The sequence below is a fragment of the Dendrobium catenatum genome, unplaced genomic scaffold (genome assembly GCF_001605985.2).
Source record: "Dendrobium catenatum unplaced genomic scaffold, ASM160598v2 fragScaff_scaffold_215, whole genome shotgun sequence".
Taxonomy (NCBI): Eukaryota; Viridiplantae; Streptophyta; class Magnoliopsida; order Asparagales; family Orchidaceae; genus Dendrobium; species Dendrobium catenatum.
This window is the reverse complement of record NW_021318677.1, coordinates 121,379-140,461: the sequence shown is the minus strand read 5'-3', so window position 1 is coordinate 140,461 and position 19,083 is coordinate 121,379. Positions and strand designations below refer to the sequence as shown.

General features: G+C 36.1%; 1 protein-coding gene across 1 annotated transcript; it reads left to right on the top strand.

The window, feature by feature from the left end:
* The first annotated feature begins 5,105 nt into the window (after positions 1-5,105).
* Positions 5,106-18,094, top strand: LOC110105751 (transcription factor VIP1-like). The gene is made up of 4 exons (XM_020835362.2): positions 5,106-5,767; positions 6,154-6,286; positions 16,113-16,197; positions 17,419-18,094. Exons 1-4 carry the CDS (start codon positions 5,220-5,222, stop codon positions 17,676-17,678), a joined length of 1,026 nt encoding a protein of 341 aa, XP_020691021.1. The 5' UTR covers positions 5,106-5,219; the 3' UTR covers positions 17,679-18,094.
* Positions 18,095-19,083: the final 989 nt, after the last annotated feature.

Sequence of the window (19,083 nt, the reverse complement as noted above, 5' to 3'; positions counted from 1 at the left end):
AATACCTAACAATACCCTAGTCTGCACAAATCAGCTAATACATAACAATAACGAGTTCCGGTCCGGGCCGGGTCGTCGGGCCGCACGATAAAGAATAAGAGCACGTGGCGACATTTTATTGAAGTCTGGATGTAGAGCTATGTCAGGTTTCCTGACTTAATAAAACTTCATCCATGGGAAGCATGTAGTTTATGGAACTTTCAAGAGCATACACTGCTTTGATATAATTCAAGACTTCTTGAATGGTTTATCCTTGTTGCAATCTTAACTTCTCTCCAAATGTAACAGGTTATGTAGAAAACATATAGTATGAGCTATTCAGCTTCAATTTTTTATCTTTCCATCTGCCATTGTTGAAATGGTTAAGTTTCTCAATGGATTCTTTGATACCCTAATTTTTTATTTTATTTATATATTATATTTATTCAAAAAATTTGATATAAATTTTTTATAGATGTACCACCACCCCCCACTAGTATTATTTATAATTGACTGCTCTTTTATCAACTTGGCTTGGAAATTAATTCGCTCCTCGAGCTATATGAGTTAAGTTTGAGCTAGTATCGACTCTATTTGGCATTAGATGTTTATTTGAAAAGCCAAGAGATTAAGGCTTCGTTTGGGACGGCTTTCTTCCTGCTTCTTAAAGTAGCGTATAAAAATTAAATTTTTTGTACTAGAAAGCTGCTTTGCCAAGAGATTAAGGCTTCGTTTGGGACGGCTTTCTTCCTGCTTCTTAAAGTAGCTTTTTAGTATAAAAATTAAATTTTTTGTACTAGAAAGCTGCTTTCAGAAGCAGTAAGAAAGTCGTCCCAAACAAAGCCTAAGATTTCGTTTGGGATGACTTTTTAGTACTTCTTAAAGCAGCTTTCTAGTACAAAAAATTTAATTTTTGTACTAAAAATTCATTTTAAGAAGCTATAAAAAATTCGCCCTAAACAAAACCTAAAGTTTCAGTTATGACGGTTTTTTTATTGTTTTGTAAAGGTGTTGGAGAACAATTTTTTAACGATGCAGAAAATAGTTTTCAAACAAAAAGTTTTTTGAAAGGGCAAAAAAGTAATGTCAGCATAAAAATTGTGATTGCGGTCTGAAAAATAAAGTAATAAGAAAATTGTCTCAAACAAAACTTAAATGTAAACAATTTATGAGTCAAGAGATTAAATTGAATTTATTAGGTAATTTTAGATTAAAGCAGCATTTATTTATTAATTTAAATTTTTTTCTAACTTTTTATTTTTTAATTTGAATAATTTATGTGCTAATTTGTTTAATTACATTCTTATAATTTGTTTGAGATGGCAATAACTTTTTGAAAAGGTTATTTTACATAGTTATAAGAAAAATAAGTTTCTTAAAAGTTATTATAAAAAATTGAAATAAAAAAAAAGTCTCAGAAATATATTTATGATTTAAAAAAAATTGATAATTTATCTCAAACAGACCCTTAATTAAGTTATAAAAATATCAACAGCTCAGCTCCCAAATCCCACCCAACACTTATCACCTTCCATAGCAGGCCTGGAATGACAAAGAGAAAGGCAAAATGTATGTAATTATTATCAAATATTATAACAAATTAATAATTATTGGCGTACTTAACAAAGTTCCAGCGTGTGACAAATTTTAAAGTTTAGGGGTTTTATTGCAATTTTAAGAAAATTTAATTGGATAAAGTCAATTACCTAACCAGTGGCCTCAAACTCTATTGGATAGTCAACTTATAAATCACAATGAGCTGATTATTTGTGCCTGTGCTAATATTAAAGTTTCCTCTGAAATTTTGAAATTATATTAAAAAAATGTTATTTATGATAATTGTTGGATTGAAATTTATTCATAACCCACCGACGACTTGCTTATGGTCATTGATGAGCGAGTACGGTTGGAATCCCACCTACTATATTAAGTGGGGCAAAACAAGTGGTGGGCCCGAAGTCGGTGGGTGGCCATACTAGATTCTGCCGAGGGATCAATTACACGGCCAAGCGCTCCCTTTGGAGTGGCAGCAGATAGATACCCCTATTATAAAAAAAAGTTATTCATAAATTAAATTTTATGAAAATGTTTTTATTTTTAATAGAAGCTCTTATGGGAATTGTATGCATGTACATATAATCCAAAAATAATATAAACTAATATTGGATATTCTAAAAATAATATTTATTTAATGATATGCATGTACTATTAATAATAAATATGCTTATTTTCTTATAAAAATAAATATAATATCATTTGTTCTAAAAAAATTATAAACTATTGAAAGAGATTTATACTTTTGTTATGTAATATACTAATTATTTTAAAATGTTAAAGGATGTATCATATATGCCATGGTTATCATGGCGGTCTGGCTTTAGCAATATGTTTTTGTTTGGTGTGAATATTTATATAAAAAATAATAATAATAATAATAATAATAATAAATAAGAGGTTTGAAGTGGTAAATTTTCACTTTATCATTCCAATCATTTGATTTTAATAATCTAATCAAATTAATTAAATATATAATTTTGTATTTAGATAATAATAAATTTGTTTTGTAATCCGACTTTGTATACAATTAATATACATTAATTAATTTAAAATGTTAAAGGGTGTATCATATGATAATCTAATATAATTAATTAAATATATTTTTTGGGTAATCCTTTTCTTCTATTTTTTTTTAAACACTACATTATTACAATGCAATTGTGATGAGATAGATTTGTGATTGGTTCAAAGGATTATTTAAAAAAAAAAATTGAAAGGTTTGTTATTTCACCTAATTTTGTGCGCTAGTAATCATTCTCTTGGATTTTATTTGTCTTGACCTCTTTTGATATTTTCTCTCATTGTTTTACATCTCTTCATGTCACAGTAGCTATCACCCCACCCATTCTTATTGCCCCCATCCGTCTGACCCCCACCCCATCTCTCACACTACTCACCCTCTCGTCGCCTTCATTCCCCCACCAGCATTTGCAAAAAAATCAACTTGAGATGCCAAAAAATCCTTCCTACCACCAGCATTTGCAAATACAATTTTAAAGGTTACATCGAGGAAAGAGGCTGGTCATATATCAACTTGATATTGCCCTAAATAAGTGAAGCACATCACCATTTTAGACTTCAATGTTCTACCAAGAATATCGAATTGTCTTTCATAGCTATAGTTGTGGAGAAAATTCGCACCTTCAATTCTCCTTTCATAAGAACCAATTTATTCTCTTAAAAATTTTCAGCATTGTCTTATGTAGGCGATGCGTAACTCCACATTCATAGGATCTATCACTCCTATGTATAAAGGCATGATATTGTAATGGATTTTTTGTTTGTATCCCTCTTACAAGTTCCAGATCTTTTCTATCAAGAATATTGATATGTCTTTTTATAGGCAAAGTTATGGGACTCATATCTCTTAATATCCCCTTTTTAGGCTCTATTTTCTTCTCTTGAATAGAATAAATATTATCTTGTATAGGCATAGTATAGTTCCCTCTCATGGGCTCCAATGCATCTTTATTTAGAGTACTAAGGAAAAATCAAAAGAAAAATTCCTGCATCCTAACTTTCCTTTTGTTAAGAGGCCATATTCTTCAAGAGATGAGCTATTAGACTGAGCTAGAGTTAAGAACTTGATCTTCAAATGTGTTACATAAGTGATAACACAGAAATTGAATAAAGAGATATGCTAATGATATCATTGTAAACCGGCTTTGACTTGACTTCCATAAATTGAATCAATTAAGTTGCTTGTTAGAGAGATTCTATAAGTGTAACTTAGAGAGTGGTTATCCCTTTCACTCTTTTTGGTTGATTATTGAATCCATGTAATGTGTTATGGCTAAATGGAACTTCTCTGTGACCATGCTCAAGCTAATATATATATATACATACATATAATACACCAACATGGTATTAGTTATCAATTAGGATTCTCTTAATATTAGAGCAATGATCGCTAATCCTAGCATTGATAATAAGTGGATCTAGATACATAATTTAAATGCCTTCTAAATCAAAATAATCAAGCATAATATCATAATCAACATGTGATTTCCTTAATACTTGCTCTTTGTGGATGTTAAGCCTAACTAGGAAAGATAATAATAGTACTGTAATAAGTATCTCAATTTATGCAATTATTTTTCAGAAGCATTGTTGTTGTCATTATTACTGCTACCCCCAGCATGATCGTTATCAATTGGAATGAGTTGCTGATGAATAAAATAATGATGATAACCCTATTGAATTAATAGCTTAATTTCTTCTTTCAACTTTTTGTAGGCTTTTGTGGCATGCGAATGAATGCGATGAAAATTATAATATTGATTTTGATTTTTAGCATTTTGTTTAAATAGATTAAACCACTTAACATTCTCCTCATTTTGAATGGTTAAAAGAACATTTTGTGAGAAGTTGAAAACCAACACAAAAGGATAGAAAAGCAATACATGGCTTTGGTGGAATTAGGGTTTGCTCCTAGTCCCAATTCGAATGTCTTTCCCTATCATAATTTCAAATTTAAATTTGATTTGTAAGCGTGTTCAAATTAAATTCAAATTAATACAAAATAATTTTGAAAGACTTCACTTTCGTTTGGGTGGGCTTTTTTATTGATTCTCAAATCAAAATTTTAGTACAAAATTTTTCTTTTTTGAACCAAAAAATTATTTTAAGAAGCAACAAAAAAAAGCATTCGTCTTGAATAAATAATCCACAAATACTAAAAAAAAATCTATTCCTTATAAAAGCTGAAATGAAATTTCAATACATTTTTCCAAATAAACTAAGATATTTTATTAAATGAATTATAAAACAATTAAATTTACTCGTATGATAAAAGTATTAAGTTTTTTTTTTTTTTGTATTTTTATTGTTTTTCCTAATTTTTTCATAGTTCATGATCGCTCCACCATATACAGAAATAAAACAAAGCCAAAAACACCGTCGATCATTCTTTAATATTTGTTTGCATAACGATTACCGCTATTAATCAATCTAACGGTCTGCCAGCGTGCCGGAAATCTCATCCAATATCTCTAAAATTTTCAATAATTTGTCTTCCTTTTCCACGTCGCTCGTCTTTGATGCGACCGTCATAAATGGTCCATCTGCTACGGCTCGGACCTTCTGCCCTTCTCCAAGCTCTAAGCCTCCAGAAATTATTACATGCGGATGGGGAAGCTGAGATATTAGCCATTCTTTGAGCTCTAAGCCTCTAACCCTCGTCCATGGACACGAATCGGCCACCCGACACGCTACCGGCCAACCGGAGTTTCGGAGGAGGCCAGATACCGCCAAACCCTCGTAGTGCCGGCCACCGGCGGTCTCATTCCGAGACTTTCGTGCGCCTCCCCGACGACTTGCTCTTTGACTCCGATCCCGATTTCAACATCTCAGACATCGACTTGCCATCTCTCTCAGATGACAATGTTTCTGGCGGAAGTGCCACTGTGGCTCCGGCGATCCCAGTTGAATACGGTGGCAGATCGGACGTCAGGGAGGCGCATCCTGGTGGTAGGCCTGCCGGAGTTGGAGCTCATTCGAGGAGCATGTCGGTCGACGCGGCGTTCTTCGGGGCGATGGGGTTTCAGGAGGTTGGTGCTGCCTTCGGCGTGGCGCCGGAGAAAAGGGCGCATCATCGGCACAGCAGCTCCATGGATGGGGAAACGTCGCCTTTCGAAGAAGAGTCCACGGGGTTGTCGGATTATGCGAAGAAGGCGATGTCAGCGGATAAGCTAGCTGAGCTGGCGCTGATTGATCCTAAGAGAGCCAAGAGGTACGATCCTTTCATCTGGTTATATGTTTTGTTGGCTTTTTGCTGTATACGTTTTCTGAGTTTTACTTGGGTTTATTTGAATTTGATTTTTTATTGCTTTAGACAACCAGTGTTGTTAACTTGTGGAGGTTTTTGTAGTAAGTTTTCTCTAATACGGAGTTCCTTTTGATTTTTCCACTTGTTTTTCTTTATTTGATGTAATTTTGTTTGACTTGGATTTTGTTATGATGCAATCCATCCCCCTTAATTTACTGTATACCAGGAAGAAAATATGGAACATGGGTAGCATATGAACTTGAATGAGAATGGCTCTGATAATTGATACTCCGTTATATTGTCTTGTTAGTCTACCAAATTATCAACATTATTGTTCTTTGTTGTTGTAGAATACTCGCGAACAGGCAATCTGCAGCTAGGTCTAAAGAAAGAAAGATCCTCTACACTAGTGAACTTGAGCGCAAGGTTCAAACTCTTCAAACAGAGGCTACTACTCTCTCAGCGCAGGTTACCCTGCTTCAGGTTTGGGATAGTTCTAATTAACATGCTTAAGGGATAGTTTACTTTCTATGCGCATATTGCTTTCAATTTTTTTCCCTTAAATTTCAATAGCCTCCCTGCAAAAAAAACATGGCATTTGTAGGAATTTCTTTATGGACTGTTTGATAGGAATCCTTTTGAGTGTATTGTATTTATTTTATTTGGGTCAACTTTTTTGATCTTTGGTTTGAACAAAAAACAAAGTAAAAATTTGAGGGATTGAAATACTCCAAAACTCCTGTATTTCATGTATTTGAAAATTGCTCAAATCAAGCGATTTCTAGATCTTGCATTGTGGCCACTTGTGATTCTCATCAGCCACAACCTATTCCCAGTCTTCACTGTTATCTCCGCTGCCACTGTCTTTAACCGACTCTCACTGTATTTCAATGCATTTGAAATATATCATGACAAACACAAAAAAAAAAAAAAAAAAAAAAAAAAAATCAATACTTTTGATTTGCGTCCAAGAAAACAAGTCATGCATTTTTAAAATGCATGCAGTTTAAGTATTCTGTATTTCTAACATCCATATTTAAGATCATCCTATTAAAAAACCCCTTAACTAGAAATGTTACACATGTCGAATTCAACAAGTGTAACATTTCTCTTAGTTATCACTTCCAGTCAGTATTCTTTCTCGAGATGAAAGAATCACTTGAAGAAAAAAAGATAAAATGGAGTATCAATAGATATTTTCTGGATACAGCTGAGATGATTGTAATTTGTGTTGCATGTGTCATTTGGTTTGCAACTTATTGGCGAGGATCCACATAAGCCCTAGCATAACTCTTGCATATGAATAAAGCTGCTTCAAAGCATATGTACGTATCAAACAAATCGAAAGTGCCAAGTGAAACCTTGGTACAACACAGCTGCATTTATTCCATGCATGCTGGTCAAGCAAGCTGAACTATTGATAATTAAATAATGGCTGCCATAATTTTGATTATGGGCACTTTTAATGAGCATCAAACAGTTTTAGAAGTAGTTGTTGTGTGGCTGATGATTTCCCAATCATAATGAGATTGTGTAAATAATCATCATTAATCCACATCTTTTTTTTATTGTTTATGATGTTTACAGATGTATATTCAGAGTGATATATTTTGATGTATGCTTTTCATAAATGATCTAGTTTTAATTAGTTTGACCTTAGTTTTCCCATTGTGACCTTTTTTGAAATAAGAAGAAGATTATAGGATAATTAAAAAAATATTTAAAAAGATAAAGGACTTGGGGTTAGTAGCACAAAGATTAAGCATATGGCATGAAATTTTAGTGGAGGAGATAATAAGTATCAACAATATTACTAGAAGTTTAAGTGATACTAAGGTGTGGCATGCTTAATGATTCCATATCATCATCATCAACAACTTCTATAGTTAAGATGAAGTGATTAAAATGAAGTGTTTCAGGATGGGCATATGCGTTGAAAGCTAGAAGATGTATCTATGGGATGAGTGGATAGAATTAAGGTTAATGGATAATGAAGAAATAAATCTTAGGCTAATGATTACATGGATTGATGTTTTCGATAATATTAACGCAAAATAGGTATAACACCTTGTTCAACCCTTGGCATGAACTTTGTAGTTCCTTAGATGGTACACTGTACATTTGTTCTAAATATTTATGTAAGATCCAATTTATATTACTAAAATAGGAGTGGGATAAGGGCAGAAAGAAACGGTGGTGCATATGGACTAGGAAGTGAGAAAACAATGGTAGGGAGAGGGGGTTTTAACGAAACTAAAACATTGCATTGTAAAGCACATAAAAAGCTTTGTATGATTCAGAATAGCTAGAGCATGAGAAAGATTGGAGGGAGGTTGTAGTGATAGGAAAGGAAGATGAAAAGTGAAAAGAAATGAGCAATTGATAGGGGGACACAAGAGATCTTAAGATTCAAAATTAGGACACAAACACATTTTTAAAACATAAATAATATTTGTTTGTAATGTTTTATTGTTACTTCAAACTAACGTATTATCGCGTACTCATAGAAAATTAGGAGATTTCTATGAGCAGTTCTTTGCTCTGACACAGGAGGGATCAGTAGCAGACTACTATGAGCGATTTGAGCACCTAGCTATCAGGGTGGAGCGACTCTCAGATGCAGTATTGGAGGAAAATTTCATGAAGGGGTTAAAGGCGAAGATCCGAGCAGCACTGAAGGTTTATGCCCCGTGACTTGGGCGAGGCTATGAAGTTGGCTCAACTGGTGAAAAATCAGGGGAATTTGGAGAGGGGAGCCCAGAGTAGTAGAAGGGGGACTTACAGGAGGACGACCACCCATCTAGTACCTAAAGTTCCTGCAACAGGAGGTAGTCGAGAGGCCACCAAGGAGAAGACAGGAGGGGGAAGCGGGGAAATTTCAAGTGGCTGACAGAGAAAGAGATGCAGGAGAAGAGAGCTAAGGGGTTGTGCTTCATGTGCGATGAAAAGTACATGTCAGGGCATCAGTGCAAGGTCTGAACTCTTCAGGTTCTCACTGTCTGCGATGACGAGGAAACTAAAGAGGGAGGTGAGGAGGAGATGGAGGAGAAGCTACATTTGGATCTGGATGAGGTTTCCCTGAACTCAGTGGTAGGATTCACACCGAATCATACCATGAAAGTGATGGGGGAGATGTGGGACAGGGAGGTGGTGGTGTTGATAGATAGTGGGGCTACTCACAATTTTATTTCCACCCAGGTCATTGACTAATTAAGAGTGAGATTGGTGGATCCAGGGTGATGATGGGTACAGGGAAGGTGGAGAAAGGCTAGGGGATTTGTAGAGGAGTGCGATTGATGATATAGGGGATTCAGGTGAGGGAAGATTTTCTTTCACTAGAGCTTGAGAATACAGATGTCATCCTGAGGATGAGATGACTACAAACTTTGGGAGACACCAAAGTGAATTGGGGAGAACTCACGATGGAGTTGATGGTAGATGGAAGGAAGGTGGTGATTAAGGGAGATGTGGGGCTATCCAAATCCATGGTTTCTCTTAAAATGATGGTGAAGGATATACAGTTGGCTGGCGGAGGGTATTTGGTGGAGTTGCACAGTTTGGAGAGAGCGAGATTGGAGGAGGGAGGGGACATAGCCTTCTCAATTCAGCTGTTGATTCAGCAGTTCCAAGAGGTATTTCAGTCACCTCAGGGATTGCCACTTACAGAGGGAGCAGGAGCATGCCATCATGTTGAGGGAGGGAGTGTCACCCCTCAATGTACGACCTTATCGCTACTCTCAGTTCCAGAAAGATGAAATCGAAAAGTTGATTAGAGAGATGCTGGAGGCAGAAATCATCAGACCCAGCATCGGTCCTTTATCTTGTCTTGTTCTATTGGTGAAAAAGATGGATGACAGCTGACATTTTTGCATGGACTACAGAACACCCAACAAGAAAACTGTACCTAACAAGTTTCCTATACCAGTCATTGACGAGCTATTAGATGAATTGAGTGGAACCGTGATCTTCAGCAAGATAGACTTGAAATCAGGTTACCATTAGATCTGGATGAAGGAGGATGTGCCCAAGACGGCCATTAGAACTCATGAGGGACACTATGAGTTCATGGTGATGCCTTTTGGCCTCACCAATACTCTCGCTACTTTCCAGGCCCTTATTAATAAGGTTTTCAAACCTTATCTCCGAAGATTTATATTGGTATTCTTTAACAACATCCTGGTCTACAGCCGGACAGAGGAGTACTGGGAGCATTTGAAAATGGTGTTAGGGGTGTTGCAGGAGCGCCAGTTGAGGGCTAACTTGAAGAAATGCTGCTTCGCACAAGTCAGTGTAGAGTACTTGGGCCATGTTGTATCAAAAGAAGGGGTGATAGTAGATTAGTCCAAAATTGAGGCAATGTTAAAGTGGCCAGTGCCGAAAAATCTGAAGGAGCTGAGGGGATTTTTAGGACTATCAGGGTATTACAGAAGGTTTGTAAAGGGGTGCAGCACCATAGCATGGCTACTCACTGAGCAGTTGAAGAAGTTCGGGTTCTTATGGGGTAAGGCGGCCACAACAACATTTGAGAGCTTGAAGAAGGCGATGACTATGGAACCGGTCCTAGCTTTGCCATATTTCACTCAGACCTTCATTGTGGAGATGGATGCATCCGGATACGGGCTTGGAGTAATGCTTATGCAGAATCGTAGGCCCATTGTCTATTTCAGCCAGGTATTGACTACTAGAGCCAGGCTGAAGTTAGTCTATGAGACAGAATTAATGACCAGCATGTTGGACAGATCAGCGGAGTTTGAAATACCTGCTGGAATAGCGGATGGTGGCAGAGGAGCATCAAAAATGGTTGTACAAGTTGCTTGGGTACGATTTTGAGATTCAGTATAGGCCAGGGGTGGAGAACAAGGCGGCAGATGCCTTGTCCAGATGTATGAGGGAGCTGCAGACAGTGGCACTATTTGTTCCTTTGATGCTTGACTGGGAGGCCATTAGAGAAGAAAGTGCTAGAGATGAAGGTTTGGGAAAGATCAGGTTAGATTTATTGAAAGAAGATGATAGCCACCTAGGGTACTTATTGGAGGGAGACAAACTGCTATATCATGGGAGATTTGTGGTGCCCTGGACCTCTATCCACATCCCAAACTTACTCTAGGAGTTTCATGGAAGCACTATGGGGGGCATTCAGGCGTACAAGAGACATACAGGAGGCTAGCTGTGGAGTTATACTGGAAGGGGATGCATAAAGATATAGAGGATATGGTAGCCTGATGTGAGATCTGCCAAAGGAATAAGTACCTAGATATGTCACCAGGAGGATTATTACAACCGTTAGCTCTACCGAGAAGAGTGTGGGAGGATATATCTATGGACTTCATAGATGGGTTGCCCCGCTCAGAGGGGTTCACGGTGATCTTAGTGGTGGTGGACAGACTGAGCAAGTATGCACATTTCATTCCCCTCCGACATCCCTACATCATAGTGACAGTAGTGTCAGCCTTTATCAGGGAGGTGGTCAGATTATACGGAGGGCCAGAGGCGATCGTATCAGATAGGGATAAGGTGTTCCTCAGACATTTATGGAGGGAGTTGTTCAGATTACAGGGGATAGTTCTCAAGAGGAGCATAACTTATCACCCACAGATGGATGGCCAGACGGAAGTAGTCAATAGGAGCTTGGAGATGTACCTGAGATGCTTTGTGTTGGAGACCCCTAAGCTATGAGCTAAGTGGCTATCATGAGCTGAGTACTGGTACAACACATCTTTTCATTCTACAGGATCCCCCACACTTGGTACACTTTGGGAGTAGCAGTACTCCCGTTTCTTCGGTAAAGGAGTAATTGGAGGAGAGGGATTGAGTGCTAGAGGAGTTGAAGAGGCATCTACTGAGAGCTCAACAAATAATGAAGACTCAAGCGGATGGGCATATGAAGGACATTCAGTTTGAAGTGGGGGAAATGGTGTTCTTGAAGCTCCTACCATATAGACAGAAGACAGTCGCCAACAGGAGAAATGAAAAGTTGGCTCCAAGGTACTTTGGGCTTTATGAAGTGCTGGAGAAGATTGGGGCAGTAGCATATCGACTGAAATCACCACCATCGAAGACTATACATCCGGTTTTTCATGTCTCGCAGTTGAGGAAGGCCATTGGTGGCTACACAACCAACCCCGAGCTACTGCCGACACTTACTGATGATTTAGAGGTGGTTTTGGAACCCTTAGAGCTGGTGGGGGTTCACCAGAAAGAAGATGAAACTAAGGAAGTGTTGATCAAGTGGAAGAACCTCCCGGATTACGAGGCCACATGGGAGCCATACGAGAGGGTGAAATAGTAGTTTCCTTGTTTTCACCTTGAAGACAATGTGATTCTTTGGGAGTGCATTATTGATGTGCCGCTGGTTCACCGTTAACCGGCCCATCCGGCCCAAGGGCCGGTTTAAGTCTATAGGAGGCGGAACTTGTCCGCCTCCCTTGGGTTTGGCCGGCCACATAGTGGGCCCCAACTTGCGAAATTGTTTTGAATTTCAAAGAGGAGGGCCCGGCTAAGGGTTTGGAGGGAGAATAGTTTAGGAAAGTTTTTGTATTAAGAGGGAAAGGAGGTTTAGAGAGGATCATGTTTTGTTTTATTGCAAATTAGGGTTCCTTGGCGTTTGGGCTCTAAGCTCTCTTGTCTAGAGATTTGGGAGAGACGATCCTCCTCTCGATTTGAGGATCATTTTTATCTTGTTCTCATGTTTGTTTGGCTTTGTTTCTCTTATTGCAATCCATCATTTTGGGGCTGATTTCACCCAAATTTTGCATTATTCTCATTGTTTTCACCCATTGGTGATAGGTTTGCTTGCGAACTCAAGTATCTCCTATCAAAGGCTTGAGCGGTTGGAGTAGTGAAGGGGAGAAAGAAAGCTTGCAGCTCTGAGACTCTTGGTTGAGGAAGGAGACGAGAAGGTTTCTCTGTTGTCGGTTGTGAGGGAGAGAAACAAAGGAGATTGTAAGGGGGGGAGGTTTTGGTAACTACAAAGGAAGGAACCATGAATAAGTGTGATTCCCTAGCAATGTCTTCTAAATCACAAGTTGAGGCAGCTTGTGAGATCTATATTAGGCTCCTACAACTTATCAAATTATGGGATTTGCTCTTTGGGAAGGGCAGAGATGACATGAATGGCTCATGGTTTTATTGGGTTTGGTTTATTACAAGCAATGATTGAGATATTTTTGTGATTAGACTACAAGTGATGAAATGGATTTACAATTGTTTTTGTGAATATAAATGCGGATTTAAGGTTTGTACATAACTTATTATTAGTAGTTGAGAAGGTTCTAGTTAGATGTGCAATTATTTTTTTGCTTCCTTGATTCAATTCCTTGATTAAATTAGATACTTGAAAATTTTTAAGAGAGTATATTCTTGTATAAACATGGGCTTGGAAGTATGGTGAATTGTTTACCATCTTCTTCCTTTTTCTTCTTCTTTTTATTTGTTTTTGTTATTGGTAAGTATGTGTGATTTTAATTAGTTGGATTTTCTATAATCTGGGTTTTCAATTACACGTGGCTTCCTTAAACTTTATTTATGTTATTAATTTATAATAGTAGACTATATTTTCTTGTATGAATTTTTTTCTATCGCATGTTTAGGTTCTGTTAATGTAGTAAATAATTCGTTATGCATAGCAAATATAATTTTTTCTTCTAATAGAGTTTGGTAGAGAGGATTTTGGTCATGAACAATGATTCTAACTTGAGATCCAAAAACTATCCATGGTTAACTCCTCTATGACATCATCAATATTTTGTCCGGTAAGCATGCTGTCATTGTAAGTGTTTTTTCATATTTTCCCGTCTTCTCATTTTCACTCATTATTGTTGGAGTCATTCAAAACCCCATATGTAGTGGGATAAAGGCTTGTTGTTGTTGTTTTTCTCGTTGTAGAGTGATAAATAACTTGAAGCAGAAGCATTAGTAGGATTAAGAATTATTTTCTACAAGTAATCATATAAGAGAGAACACAACACAGAAGATACCAGATTTATGTGGTTTGACTTCAAGCAAACTTTTGTTATCGATAGAAGAGAGGATCTGATCTATTAGTAAGCACGAAAGTTATAATCATTATATGCAAAGTAGGAGCATTCATCGCACTTCTCCAATCTCAATTGCATTCATGCTCAAAAGACAAAGAAGAAGATAACTTGCAAATAGATTATTTCTCAAACAAACCTTCTTGTTTCTTGCATCCAAGCCAACAATCCTCGAGAGGTCTTAGAGTTGAAAGGGTTGAGGCATCAGAGAGATCTCTTAAGTTTTTTTCTCCTTAAATCTTCGAAGAGAACTTCCTACATATTTTTGATGCCACACCCCATAATTGGAAGATGATTGGTACATGTCCGAGATCTACAAGTCATTGTGATGCAGACAACTAGATAGAAAAATAAAAAATGGAGAACACAACGACTAGCAGAACTTTCTCAATTCAAATTAAAGTAGGCAAACACCAAAAATCAACTTGAAACAAACAAAAGTCAGACAAAAAACGAAACTAAAATAAAAATAAATCAAACTACCCTCAAAATAATCAACTAGTGGTCACCTTACTTGCATCGAAATAGTAGGTAAGGTAATAAGTGCTTAAAGACATGCAAACCAAAGGTCCACCACAACAACTTTGGGCCAACGTCCACAACAAGATTCCTCCGGTAAATGCTACCAAATCGGCCAACAACACTTTCAAGAGCTTGAGAAGAAAGATACAAGTAGGGTGGAAACTTGTGAAGAGAAGAAGTAGGTTAGAAGCCTAAGACGAAATCAAAGAGAGGAGAAGAGAATTGGAAATAGCTTGCAAGCTTTTCCAAGAAGAAACTCTTAGATTTTTAGATATCTTCACTCACCAAAAACAGCTCTAAAATGTCACAAATCAGCCTCTATACACCAGGTGGAAAGGAACCATGCTGGGGAAGAACCGAAAGGCCACAAATGGAGGGGGAATGAATCAAGCCAGAAGATTAATGTGCTGAAAAAGACAGCAGCTTATAATAATGAGCTGAAAAAAGGTAGCAGCTTATAATACTGAGCTGAAAAAGGTAGTGTGCATGAATCCCAAGCATCAAGAATAGAAGCGGGTGTGGTGTGAATCCCAAGCAAGGTTTAATCTCAACCGTTTGATCAATTTGATAAAGTTTTTGTGCAATCCTTATCAAGGATCCAATGCAATTGATGTAATACCAAATACAAAGTAATTTAGTCAATATAACATTCACCTTGATCTCGCAATCACTGGCACAATTCGGCATTATTCAAGCTCAAATTCAAGTTATAAACTTAAAATAATTTTGAATCAAGTTGAAAAATAAAAAAAAATTTGGGAGATTTACATACATACCACTTTATACTACTCTATTTATATATTTAACACCTAAAATTTTAATATTATATTCATACCCCATAGTTTATTTTGATATTAAATATGAGTGGTAGAAATGAAATATATGAGTGGTATGAAAGAAATATAAGTGGTATATTTGATATTAAAATAATATAGGGTGACATGTATATAATATTAAAATTTTAGGTATTAGATATGTAAATATGATGTTATAAAATGGTATGTATGTAAATTTCCCAAAAAAATTTCATTTCGAGTCAAGCGAAACAAACTATCTTGAATCAAAAGGATAAGCAAGATAATACTGACTTATTGTGAATATAATTTTCAGGACTAAATGCTATTTTAGGCTAGTTATCTATGAACCTTCCCTTTTGCAGTTGCTAATTTTATAACCTTCTGATAATGCTTTCTGATATTGTTACTACCATTAACAATCTACTGTTATAATTATCATATAGGAAATTTTTATTGGTTTACCACTCCAAACACATGAATTTATTAATATATCACTATAAATTTTAATATTGCTAGTATCGTTGTAGAGTCATAATAGATGAACTCTTACAAAATGCTACTTTGGTTAGTGTTAGGTTAATTTTAAGCTAACAGGACTATTCTATTGTTCTGAATGACTTCTAAGTTCACTTAAATTGTAAAAACAAACTTTTTCTCCACTCAAATCAGATGGGTCTAGTAAAATCGTCAAAAACAACGTTGTATCAGGAACTGACGTTTGTGCATTGGCTTATCCTGCAGGATTTATTTTTATCGCCATTTCTGTGTTTGCACTTTAAAAAACTCTACAGTTTATTTGATCCTTGAGTTCTATTTGTCGTCATCTAAAGAATCATTAATGATTTTTATGGTATTTGAAAGCATTCACTGTTTTGCGAATCAGCCATAAATTTGCTTTGGCTTGTTCATCGTTACAGAAACAAAGAATTACATTGCAGTTATTTTTCTGTGTTGCAGAGAGATACTACGGGTTTAACATCTGCAAACAGGGAGCTCAAACTGCGTTTGCAGGCTATGGAAGAGCAGGCTCGACTCCGAGATGGTAACTTAGCCTTCCAAATTGTCATCTTCACTTCATCAAGCACTAATACTCATCATCCATTCAAATTTTAGCAACAATTGAAGTCCCTGAACCTATTTGTATTGATTAAAGACAGTTTAACTAAGTTCATTTTTCACATTCACATGCAACTTTCCATACTTCTATATCGTGATTTCGGATGCATAGATAATAATAACACTAGAAATATTTAGCCTACTTATATTTGTATTCTGTTTACTAAACGACAATACAGAAAATTAGTGCCTCTTTATTACAAGGTAGGAACAAGTTGTAGGCATCCATCCACAAGTTCCCTTCTCCTAGTTACGAAGCAACCAGGCTACAAACTATGAAGGCATGAGTGTATGATGTATTTCAGAAATTGCATGTCTGTGACCAGGGGTGGAATCAGCTATAATTTTCAGGGGGGGCAAACTTATAAGTAGCTGTTGGTACATATGTTGGGGGTTCAGGGGGGTGCCGGGGTTTGACTTGGGTTACTATTTAATTATATTTGGTTCATCATTCCCTTTATTTTGATTTACTATTTCTCTTTGTATTTGGTTCATCATTCCCTAACAATAACACTTCTACGCAATGTATTTAATTATAATGGGGGCAATTGTCTAAAGACCATAGTATTTTAAAACTTTTAGGGGGTCAATTGCCTAAAGTCCCAAATTCCCTTTATTTTGATTTACTATTACTCTTTGTATTTGGTTCATCATTCCCTAACAATAACATTTCTACGCAATGTATTTAATTATAATGGGGGCAATTGTCTAAAGACCATAGTATTTTAAAACTTTTACGGGGGCAATTGCCTAAAATCCCTTGTAATGACTCCTCTACACAATGTGTATAATTCTGCTAGGGGGCAATCACCTAATGATCATAGCATTTTAATTTTTTTAGCGGGGACAATTGTCTAAAAATTAAAGAGAAAAAAAGCTGGAGGGGAGGGGACAAATTACCTAAATATTCATGTAATAAATAATTTTAAATTTTTTTAGGGGGCACTTAAGGGTTCAGCCCCTTGTATGTCGTACCATCACATGCATGTCTATGGCGGCAATAGCAAGCATACATGATAGATGTATCTGTCATTTGCTTTTTCCGTGACTAACAGCTGTTTTTCATCTGTTCTTGTTATACTTCAAATGTTTTTTGCTTTTTTTTTTTAATTTAAAACATTACCAACCATAATTTGGAGTTGCACAGCTCTGAATGAGGCATTGAGAGGAGAAGTTCAGCGGCTGAAGATAGCAACTACACAGATTCCAAACGGTATTGAAAACACCTTCAATAGGAGATTTGAGCAGTCAATCTCTATCTCTCCCTTTTATGCTCGTCCTCAACAGCTTCCAGGCCAAAGTGGGAACTTGCAGGCTCAGCAACTCCACTTGACTAGCCCTCTTCTATCCTCAAATGGCCAGTCATTCAGTGATCATAATCTCCATGATTCCATGGAGCTCATGTGATGATGATAATTCTTACCTGCTATCAAAGTTGTGTTATAATTAGTTGTTGAATGTAAATGAAGTTCTTTGTTGTTTAATTATCATTGATTATGATTGTACTGCTTATAACTAAAGCGGTTGTCTATAATAATCATATCATATAGTGATATAGTGATATGCTTTCTTTCATACACTTATGTTTAGGATGAATTTTTCTGTGCGGACACCGGACGGGTATATCCTTCTGGTTTGTCTCTATGAACAGTATTTGCTAGAGACAAAATCAGACAGTTTTTCTCGTCCGGTGTCCGCACAGAATAATCTTTCTATGTTTAGAGATATACTTTACTTTTTGAAGGGGGTGGGTTGATGTGATGAATTATTTTTGTACCAACACTTTTTGTTCTATTTATAATATAGTGATTTGAATGTTTCCATTTTAAACTGCTTAAGCGCATTTTCTGTATTATTGCTGTAGTAGTTGGTACTGATTGTGACTAATTCTGATTTCTGTTATTGGCTTTATGCTCATGACTTGTCATTTCATTGCTTGGTGGTGCTTAAGATGTTTAGGGTTTAGGAAAATTAAATGTTTTTTTGGGAAGCTTTTGAAAGGAACTCATAAAAGTTGGGACTGTGGTGGGAGTTACGGGTCAAAATTGGGTCTTATTTTTTTTTTTTTTTTTTTTTTTTTTTTTTTTTTTTTTTTTTAAATTGGATGCATTCAAAATACATGGGAAAGTAAATTTTATGTATTTAAAACATTTTGTAAATTCAGGAGTTTGATTGTTTATGACATAAAAGTAATGTTATCAGGTTAGGGTGCAAAACGGTCTATCATTTTGTTTGGGATATTTTTTTACTATTTTTTTTTTAAAGTAAAATTTTAGTAAAAAAATTGTGTTAAGAAAATAGTAAGTTGTCCTAAATGAAGCTTATGTTTTGGTGGCATTGTAGGTGAGGAAGGTGATATGATGCCTTTAAAAATTATTTGAATTGAGCAGTTTTGGGAGAAATTATTATGTGCAGATGTTGAACGTCATCTGGAGATAAATCAAAATAAGTCATGTCGGTACCGCGACTCGGTACTGCGCTCGATATAGTTGATGTAGCTCATTCTGGTTGGTTTTCGGATGTAGAGCTGTGTTTGTCATCTGCATAGAATAATTTTTCATATTGGAATGTGTCAAAATTAAAACATTTTAAATTGTACATTAAATTTATTTCTCAAACAATCATACATTTATATTTTCAAAATTCTTATATTTAGAATGAAAGCATTGTGTTACAATATAATGATAGATTATTATGTGCGGAGTCTAGACAGAGAACCGTTCGGTTTTATGACTGTGAATAGTAAAAGTGCAGGGTTGAATAGTAATTGCGCTTTTACTGTTCATATGCACAAAATTGAATTGTTCTCCGT